The sequence below is a fragment of the Hoplias malabaricus genome, chromosome 5 (assembly GCF_029633855.1).
Source record: "Hoplias malabaricus isolate fHopMal1 chromosome 5, fHopMal1.hap1, whole genome shotgun sequence".
NCBI classification, from domain to species: Eukaryota; Metazoa; Chordata; class Actinopteri; order Characiformes; family Erythrinidae; genus Hoplias; species Hoplias malabaricus.
The window spans coordinates 33,057,139-33,066,490 of NC_089804.1; the positions used below are offsets into that span (position 1 = coordinate 33,057,139).

General features: G+C 40.1%; 1 protein-coding gene across 3 annotated transcripts; it reads right to left on the bottom strand.

Annotated features, from left to right (window-relative positions):
- Positions 1 to 509: 509 nt before the first annotated feature.
- On the bottom strand, positions 510 to 9,352 carry elf3 (E74-like factor 3 (ets domain transcription factor, epithelial-specific)). Of its 3 annotated transcripts, none has more exons than XM_066672038.1 (9): positions 9,306 to 9,352; positions 5,689 to 5,833; positions 3,813 to 4,043; positions 3,351 to 3,473; positions 3,110 to 3,220; positions 2,763 to 2,837; positions 2,549 to 2,653; positions 2,117 to 2,312; positions 510 to 1,820 (listed from the first exon to the last, which is right to left on the bottom strand). In XM_066672038.1, the coding sequence occupies exons 2-9, from the start codon at positions 5,825 to 5,827 to the stop codon at positions 1,715 to 1,717; spliced, it is 1,086 nt and encodes a 361-aa protein (XP_066528135.1). In that variant the 5' UTR covers positions 5,828 to 5,833; positions 9,306 to 9,352; the 3' UTR covers positions 510 to 1,714. The 3 variants fall into 3 exon arrangements, with proteins under 3 accessions (XP_066528135.1, XP_066528134.1, XP_066528133.1); XM_066672037.1 differs by lacking the exon at positions 9,306 to 9,352 and adding an exon at positions 9,136 to 9,292; XM_066672036.1 differs by lacking the exon at positions 9,306 to 9,352 and adding an exon at positions 6,502 to 6,609.

The window sequence follows — 9,352 nt, forward strand, 5'->3', positions numbered from 1 at the left end:
GTGAGTGACTGGGTGAGTGTGTGAAACTTTCCACAGATGTGAGTGTATGAGTGACTGGGTGAGTGTGTGAAACTGTCCACAGGTGTGTGTGAGTGACTGGGTGAATGTCTGAGTCCACAGGTGTGAGTGACTGGGTGAGTGTGTGGAATGGTCTGAGGTGTGAGTGTGTGAGTGACTGGGTGAGTGTGTGAAATGGTCCCAAGTGTGAGTGTGTGTGACTGATTAAGTGTGTGTGAAACTTTGCATAGCTATGAATATGAGTGACTGTGTGAGTATGTGAAACTTTGACTTTGCTCCTCGTCTGAATCCTTTATTTACATTCATGTTCTCACAATGTTCACCCACACGCCATTTCCAGTGAATTCAGGGAGTGGTGCAGAGTATAAAAGGAAAAGGACCCAATAAAACCACACTGCATAGGTCAGTAGAAGCTCCTGCTACTGAACGCATTGAAGAGCTGTGGAGATAAAGTCCTTGCAGGGAAAGACACCAGAGCTTGTTTAGCCGAATATATTTTATTTTAGAAAATACTCCATAAAAAACAGACCACTCAATGTGCCATATACTGTAATAAGTGTCTCTTTAGTGATATGATCTGAGAAGAAATTCTCATACAGAATTTGTGATAAAATCACAGTCCACAAAACAGAAAAACAACAATCACCCCAACCCCCACCCCCTCTCAAAACCTGATTCTCTTCTGATTGACACCGAAGCAGAGCATTTAATAAACACAATAAATGCCTTAAACTTAAAATGCCTTAAAAACTGTAGAAAAGGCAGCGGATATTTAGTGGAGACAGGTTTAACTTCACAGACAGAGAGGTGTTCAGATCTTGTCTTCATTAATGGAGCAGGACTCAAGCCATTCTCTGTAAAAAAAAAATCTCTGAGAGAAATCATCTGAAATCTAGTCCATATCCAAAATGTGTCTCATTCTGAGATTTTTGTGAGAACCTTTTGTTAGAAGATAATTTTCTTATTTCTGGGTGTATTTGAAATGAATCCATCCAGAGAAAGAGTCTTATTCCATTCACAGGCATGTCATTGTTTTATCAAAAGAGAAAATCCCTTTAAACAACAAAACATTATATAATTTATTATATTCCCATCTACTATTAGATATATGGACTAGATTTAAGATGTTTTTACTTGGCCAGAAATCAGTTCTCAGTGTAGTTCATAGATGATGAAGCTTTGGCAAAAGTATGAAAACGTTTCTGAGATTAGGCAGAAAAAAACCCACACAAACATTTCCTTTCAGTAAACTCAGCTCCAGGAAATCATGTCTTATACTGGGTTTTTGTTTATTTTGGTCATGCCAGCATGACCCATGGATCTAGAGGAGTGTCAATCACAGAAAAAAGAACAAGGATTACAGCACAACATCAGCATCATTACCATTACAGTTATTACACTTATTATTATTATTATTATTATTATTTTTATCGGTTCATAAAACCTACTTTAGCCAAACGTGGCTTACAGTTTGTTCAATGTGTCATTCCCACTTTTGGGAATTCTGTCTCTGCAAAAAACAAGAAGAAAAAAGATGATCTTCCAAGCGGAATGCCTCAAAGGTTGAAGTCCTTCATGGATGGAGTCTCCAGCTTCTTCTCCTTTTAAGTGCCAAAGATAGAGAAAAATATTTTCTGTCCAAATCCCACTGTTTTTCCAGTGTCTCTTTTTACATCATTCCCAATTCCCATTCCTTTCACTTTCCCACTTCCTCCAGCTTCCAGCCACTGGAGTTCTTCCCGAACTTGTAGACGAGTCGTCGTCCATCGACTCGCTCCAGGATTTCTCTCTTGTAATAGTACCTGCAGAACAAATCAGAATCAATCAGAGCACTGCATTTGATTTAATACACATCACCATAGCAAGCACCTGCTTTATTTAGGAACTCTGGACAGATGTAGAACTGGATCACTGAATCAAATCCAAGCAAATCCTGACACTGAATCATTTCCTAAATCGTACTGGACTGGAAGTGTACAAGGGCACTAGCAGCTATGGGCTCTGGAGTTACTGCTGAAATATCATTGATGACTGAAGCCCTGATGCTAACTGATCAGCTTTATTGATTATCAGTATTAGTGCAGAGAGGGCTGCTGACCTCATGGCTCTGCTGAGCTTCTCATATGTCATGCTGCTGTTCTTCTTCTTCTGACCCCAGAGCTGAGCCACTGCCTCAGACTTGAGGAACTTGAAGATACCATCTCTGCGGTCCTCCCACTTCATCAGGCCCTGGTTCTTCTCTGGATGGATCAGAATGTCTCGTATAAACTCCCACAGATGAGTCCCGCGAGGAGCTAAAGGGTTAACGAGGAAAATTAATTAATTACAAACTCTGTCCATCAGAAACTGAACATTAACTTTTAACTTTGTGATTGTGGAAGAGGTCCAGTCCTGAAACAAAGAGATTTTTGTAACACTATTTGTAGCATCTCATTAATATCTCTGTATTGTCTCCTCAGTATCTCTGCATGTCTTCTGAGCTATCAATGAGTAGCTTTAGAAAAATGACCACATCCATGCAGGAGCTCACCATGTTTGGTTTTCTTAGTCTCCAGGAAGTGTTCTGATCCACGGCTCAGTTTGGGAGGTCTTCCTCTCTTCTTCTTCTCTACCGGCTCCTGCTTCACAAAGCTCTCTGTGGAAAAACACCTCAGGTGAATACAAGGTCAGGCTGCTGTGCACAAAATTCCCACCAGGGGTCTAATGATTGCCAATGGACAGAGGTTCTGTAGATCTGGACTCACTTGTTGAGACGGGGTAATATTCTGGGTCAGAGTCGCTCAAGGTGGATTCTGGAGAGCTTGGGTTTTGGAAACTTCCTGACAAGAGAAAAATAAAGGTCTGTTGAAAACATAGTCAAAATGATTTTAAACAGCAGCTTGTTTTTCACAGAGCCCCAGGAAAACGTCATCAGTCTTTACAGTTTAGTATTTACCACAGTGAAAATATAATTACTCTTATGTATGTACATATTCTTTAGATCTAGGCTCAGGCTCCCAAACCTAAATTAAGCCTAAACTCAGACTAAAAAGATTTTTTTAAGTTTAATTCCACTAACCACATGTTCTAGATTAGCACAGTGGTTTCTAACCTGCTGTGGAGCTCTGCAGACTTTCAGAATAAGAGTCATAGCCATTGTCGCTGCCCGGTGTCAACTGGGTCTTGTACTCGCTGTAGTAGCCGTAATCAGTCTCCTTCTTATCTGTAAAATACAAAGACGTCATCATGATTATTATGAATATGACATTATGTTAACATAGTGGGACTTGCCAGGAGAAATTAAAGATTTAAAATAATTTAACTCATGTCTGGTTTTCTGAGCAGCGTCTCACCTGTCGGGACATTCTGAACCACCACAGTGTCCAGGAGCCCCAGACCTTGAGGGAAGTCCTGAAGGAAGTTGTCCAGAAGATCGTACGTCTCAGTTAACGTGCAATTCTGACTAAGGTCATCGCCTTCAGACAAAAACAGACAGTATTTTTTAACCAAATATTTAACAAAGTTAAACCTTTTAAAAGTCTTCTATATCACATGTTTTAAAGCTTTGTTCTGGTGTGTTCTTACACATAACAAAAGTTTGAAAGCTGCACTGTAAAATAAGATTTGTTTTTTAACAGCTAATGTGGTTAATTTTTTGCCAATAAACAGAAAATATAGCTATTCACTGTATCACAAATATGATTCTAAAGTTAATACATAGCTATCGTTCCATCAATATTATTATGATATGCTAATACTAAGTATGTTATGGATAAGGGTACTTATATTAGCAAAAGAATGAGAAACTCTCATACTGTGTTTGATTTTAAGCATCTCCAGGTTCTGATAGAGCCTTTCTCCGAGCATCGGGCCGAACATCCTGAGCAGGGTGTCTCTGTTGAGCTGACAGAGCATCATGCCGTCCATGTCACAATAATCCATGCTTAGCATGCTAGCGTCATATTTACTCTCCTCCACATGGAATTCGATCCACTCCAGAACGTTTCTCCTGCTCCAGTACTGAGGGTTCACCTGATGCCATGGGCCTGCAGGACAACAGGTACACAGTGAGTATGCTAAAAATTTGGCTATTTAGTGAGGGACACAGCCTCTGACACAGAGTAAATTACATTTTATTTAATTAAATTAGCATCTGTTATCAGTAGTTTAGCTAACACATTGTGACCTAGATATGTCAGAGATTATTTATATTTAGATATTTTAAACATGGCTGCTCACATGTGAGGGACTCACTTGATGGAGCATTTTTCATTTTGGTACAAATGAAATGTGAGGTGTGATCTATAGGAACAATTTTAAAACAATAAATAATCTGTTTTATAAATATCATTTTATACTTTGTAGTTTCTTCTTTAATATCCATCCATCCATTATCTGTAACCGCTTATCCAATTTAGGGTCACGAGGGGTCCAGAGCCTACCTGGAATCATCGGGCGCAAGGCGGGAATACACCCTGGAGGGGACGCCAGTCCTTCACAGGGCAACACAGACACACACACATTCACTCACACCTGCGGACACTTTCGAGTCACCAATCCACCTGCAACGTGTGTTTTTGGACTGTGGGAGGAAACTGGAGCACCCGGAGGAAACCCACGCGGACACGGGGAGAACACACCAACTCCTCACAGACAGTCACCCGGAGCGGGAATCGAACCTACAACCTCCAGGCCCCTGGAGCTGTGTGACTGCGACACTACCTGCTGCGCCACCGTGCCGCCCTCCTTCTTTAATATAATATAATATAATATAACATAATAGAATGTAATATAATACAATACTTCTAATATTAGTATCCCACAAAACAAGGTTAAATAAAGGGAGACTATCTTCAAAGGAACTTTGTGTGAAGTTATAGGTCAAGCTCAGGTTTATTAGCTTGAGTTTTAGAGTCTGTAAACAAAGGCTGGGCTTGACTCAAACTCCTTTAACTGAAGGTAAACAAACTCTGCTGTTATCTTTTTGGATCTGAGCCTTAAAACTTTAATGCTTAGCCTTTAGCACTTAGCAATGAACCTGTGTGTTGATAAAACACACACATACACACACACACACACACATTCCTGAGTGCTGGGCTAGCTTCAGGGGATGTTAAACATTCCCTGAGTTAATAATTTAATTGTTTTCAGCTCAGAGATGAAGTCACTGTGAAGTTAGTCTCGTTAACGCTGTGTTTTCCTGTTAAGTCTGTGCTAAAGATAAGACGATTGTCAGCTAACAGATGACGGTTAGTGCTTTGTGCCACACTGTACACAAAGCCTTTAGTCCACTCTGAGTATGTCTGCTACAGTTAAATATGCGTTTTGACAATGTTAATTCATTTTTGTGCATGTGCATTTGGAGCTTATCTCCTTTCTACTGAGTGAGTTTATTTACCCTAGAATAGCTGCACATGAGATACTCAATGCCAAAAGTTGGCCAGTGGAGTAGAGTTTCTATCATTAGAGCAATGTCTCTGGAGCGACAGAGCACAAAACAATGTCATCCATCAACACCTGGTCTCTCCATTTTGTATGAGGCTGAATGCCATCAAATCCTTACAGAAATATTTCAGCATCTAGTGTAAAATATAAAAGCAAAGACTGGAATTGCGTGTTGAAACTCCCGATTAGCAGCCTTCATTACAGACAGGAAGGAGACAAAACATTTTTGTTTGTTTGTTTGTTTACCGAGTGTGGTGGTAAAGCTGATGTCATGGGTGCGAAGGATGCTGGGAACCATCATGGTGCTCAGAGTGGGCAATGGTTCTGACGGGTAAAGGTTAGCATTAGCATTGTTCAGGATCAGACTCAGTTCACTCGCCGCCATTGCGACCTGGAAACATGGCAGATGGTAAAACTTTATCAGAAACATTATTCAGTTTGTTAAAGTGCAAATAAATGCAGTTCAGATACAAGCCACTCTCATTCTGCATCACTCACTACACACACACACAATTCTTAACTCATGATAAAAGTTGCTTGAAATTATTTTACCTAAGCATTTTTGGGGCATTTCTGTTCTTCTGTTCATCATGAAATTTTACAAACCACATACATACAGTGCTTTGTTCTACATGTTATTATCCATTTTATGAATTTTGGATTGTAATGTAAAATTGTATTATACATTACTCACAGTTACATGGAATTTATCAAAGTCGTATTAAAGATTGCACACTGTCTAATGCATTTAAAAAAATTAAACATTTTCCTTTAATTACTGTTACATGCAATAAACAGCAATTATAGCGTATAGAACCACAAATTACTTAAGGTTTTATTATATCATAATTATATAACAACAATTACACTATATTGTGTTTCTTTGTTCTAGGCATTTTGAAGCAAATACACAGTACAGTTAATATAAATGAAATGTTAAATCCTAATAAAATGTAAATGTAAATCCTAATTCCAATCCTTACTGTATACGTCCTTCTACTTTTCTGATTCTCACTGTGACTGCAGTGTGTAATTGAAGCAAAATTTGTGTGTGTTTACCTGTCCAGGTGAAATTATAAGCGTACAGTCAGACAGTAAAGGTCAGATTTAAATCCACAGGGTTGCCTCTCAGCGAGAGAGAGTTTTTGAGAGTGTGTCAGGTCCTCTGAGTTTACCTGAGCTACTTTTACCTGCACATTTTATAGAGCAACAGTGGGAGGGGACTAAAAGGGGCGTGGCCAGGTGAGTGAAGGAGGGGAATTCCGCAGAAACAGGACACACACACACACACACCACCGCTCCCTCTCACTGTTGCACTCAGTTGTACTTTCACTCACTCTCTTTCTCCCTCACTTTGTTTTTCATGCACCCATTTTCATGAGAACAACAAAATAAATCCTCACCTCTCACACTCATCTACTGTGTTGTCTCTCCCTCCCTCCCTCCCTTGATCTCTCTCTCTCTCTCTCTACCTCTCTTGCTGTCTCTCACTCTCTCCCTCTACCTCTCTCGCTGTCTCTCACTCTCTCCCTCTACCTCTCTGTCTCTCACTCAGGAGTGTGAAAATCACAGTTGAGCAAGGTAGCATATAATGCACACAAACAAAGAGAAAAAGAGAGACAGCTGACCTATATTTAGTAATTAATATTCATTAAAACAGACTTTCCTCAACAACACAGTCCACCTTTAAACACTGACATAAATATAAACAACACTCATTTACATGCATTAATTAATTTGAATATATTTGCAGATGTATTACTTAGATATCTATCAGTGTGTATATGTGATCTTTGTGTGGACTGTTGTTGAGGAAAATCTGTTCAATGGTCAATGATTCAGTTTATTTACTGACTCAGAATCAGCCCCTCTCGCTCTCTCTCTCTCTGTGTGTGTGTGTGTGTGTGTGTGTGCGCTCTCTCTCTCTCTCTGTTTAATAAAGGAGGGAAAAGGAATGTGAAGGTGATTGATCTGGTAAATGATTAATTAATTCTGTAGAGTGTTTAGGTGCATGGAACAGTGTGTCTGTGTGTGTGAACTTGTGAACAGTGGCTCTCTGCTGCCCTCCAGTGGACCCAGTTTTACAGAGTTCTGCTCAATCTCCTGTCCTCCAACTCCTCTTCTCCATCAACTTGCCTCCATCTCCTCCTATCCATCACCTCCATCCAAATCCTCCCTCCAACCCCTCCATCCATATCTTCCCTCCATCTCCATCTCCTCCCTCTATAGCCTTTCCTCCATCTCCTCATCTCCATCTCCATGTCCCCTCTGCAGTTCCTGTGCATACGGTTCTAGATGCTCCAGTTCTCTGTGTGATTCAGAGCTGTGGAATCTGATCCCACTCGCTTGCCAAATGTCTGTAAATCCCTTAAAGTGTTTGAATGTGTTTTTTGTGTGTGATTGACATGTGTGTTTTGGCCTTTCCGTGACGTGTACAGCTCTTTTTTGACAGTTTTTCCCGCAGGTATTAAACTCCTGTCCTTGTAACACTACCTAAACTTTCCCACATTGCACAACTGCCCCAAGTCCCTCCCACTATTTCCACTCAACCACAAGAATGCAGGAGAACAGGTATAACACAATACTACTTTTATATTTATATTACAGACACATGGAGAGACAGACAGAGAGAGAGGTAGGCAGAGGCAGACAGAAAGTCACATCTAGAGAAAGACAGAAAGACAGTTGAGTATGCCAGTGTGGCATATTATATATATATATATATATATATATATATATATCTCGCGACCCTGAACTGGATAATATATATATATATATATATATATATATATTACTGAATGATCACAGTGTACATAAGGCATATAAATAAACAACTAGATAGATTCAACTATGCCATTGCTCATTACAAGCAAGTACAAGGTGACGAAATGAAGTTTTTATATCCCAGAATTGCCAGAGACGAGTGCGAGCAAAGAAATAAGGTGTAATAAATATTAATACAGGAATATATACATATATACATATATTCATTGTCTGTAAGTGCTTATCTATGGAGAGAGATTAGTCTCAAAATACTTTACAAATGCGTAAATGTTAATCCACAAATAAAACACAAGTCACAAATATGTTTCACTATTCGCAAATGAATACATGCCAGTCTGTGTCTCACGGTCTTCAATTTGTACAAATACAGTTACATTCATAAATACATGTTTTTGGTTTTCATAGATATATCACAATTTTATGCAACAATAAATACGTTTGTTTACATTTACATTGCATATATTTGTAAAATCATTCATTATCTGTAACCGCTTATCCAGTTCAGGGTCACGGTGGGCCCAGAGCCTACCTGGAATCATTGGGCGCAAGGCGGGAATACACCCTGGAGGGAGCGCCAGTCCTTCACAGGGCAACACAGACACACACACACATTCACTCAAACACTCACACCTACGGACACTTTTTGAGTCGCCAATCCACCTACCAATGTGTGTTTTTGGACTGTGGGAGGAAACCGGATCACCCGGAGGAAACCCACGGGGAGAACACACCAAACTCCTCACAGACAGTCACCCAGAGCGGGAATCGAACCCACAAACTCCAGGCCCCTGGAGCTGTGTGACTGTGACACTACCTGCTATAGTGCCGCCCTATTTGTAAAATCGAAGTCTCTAATTTAAAATTTATTTGAAAAATGTAGAATCTGCATTTGTGGATCAAGTCACTCACGTGTTTTCTGTGACGTGCATTTGTTGATTTCCTCTCGCGGGTTTTTGGATTTTGAGACTTTCCTTTCGCATTTCACCCGATCCAAATACAAATGCAGCCTGATCCACAAATTTGGCCAGCAGGCGAACAAGGAACAACACTGTTGTATCCTTCAGTGTCTCAGGACTGACCTGTTGCTGTCAGGGCCGCAGCAAAACAACCCCCTGTAGGCGGGACT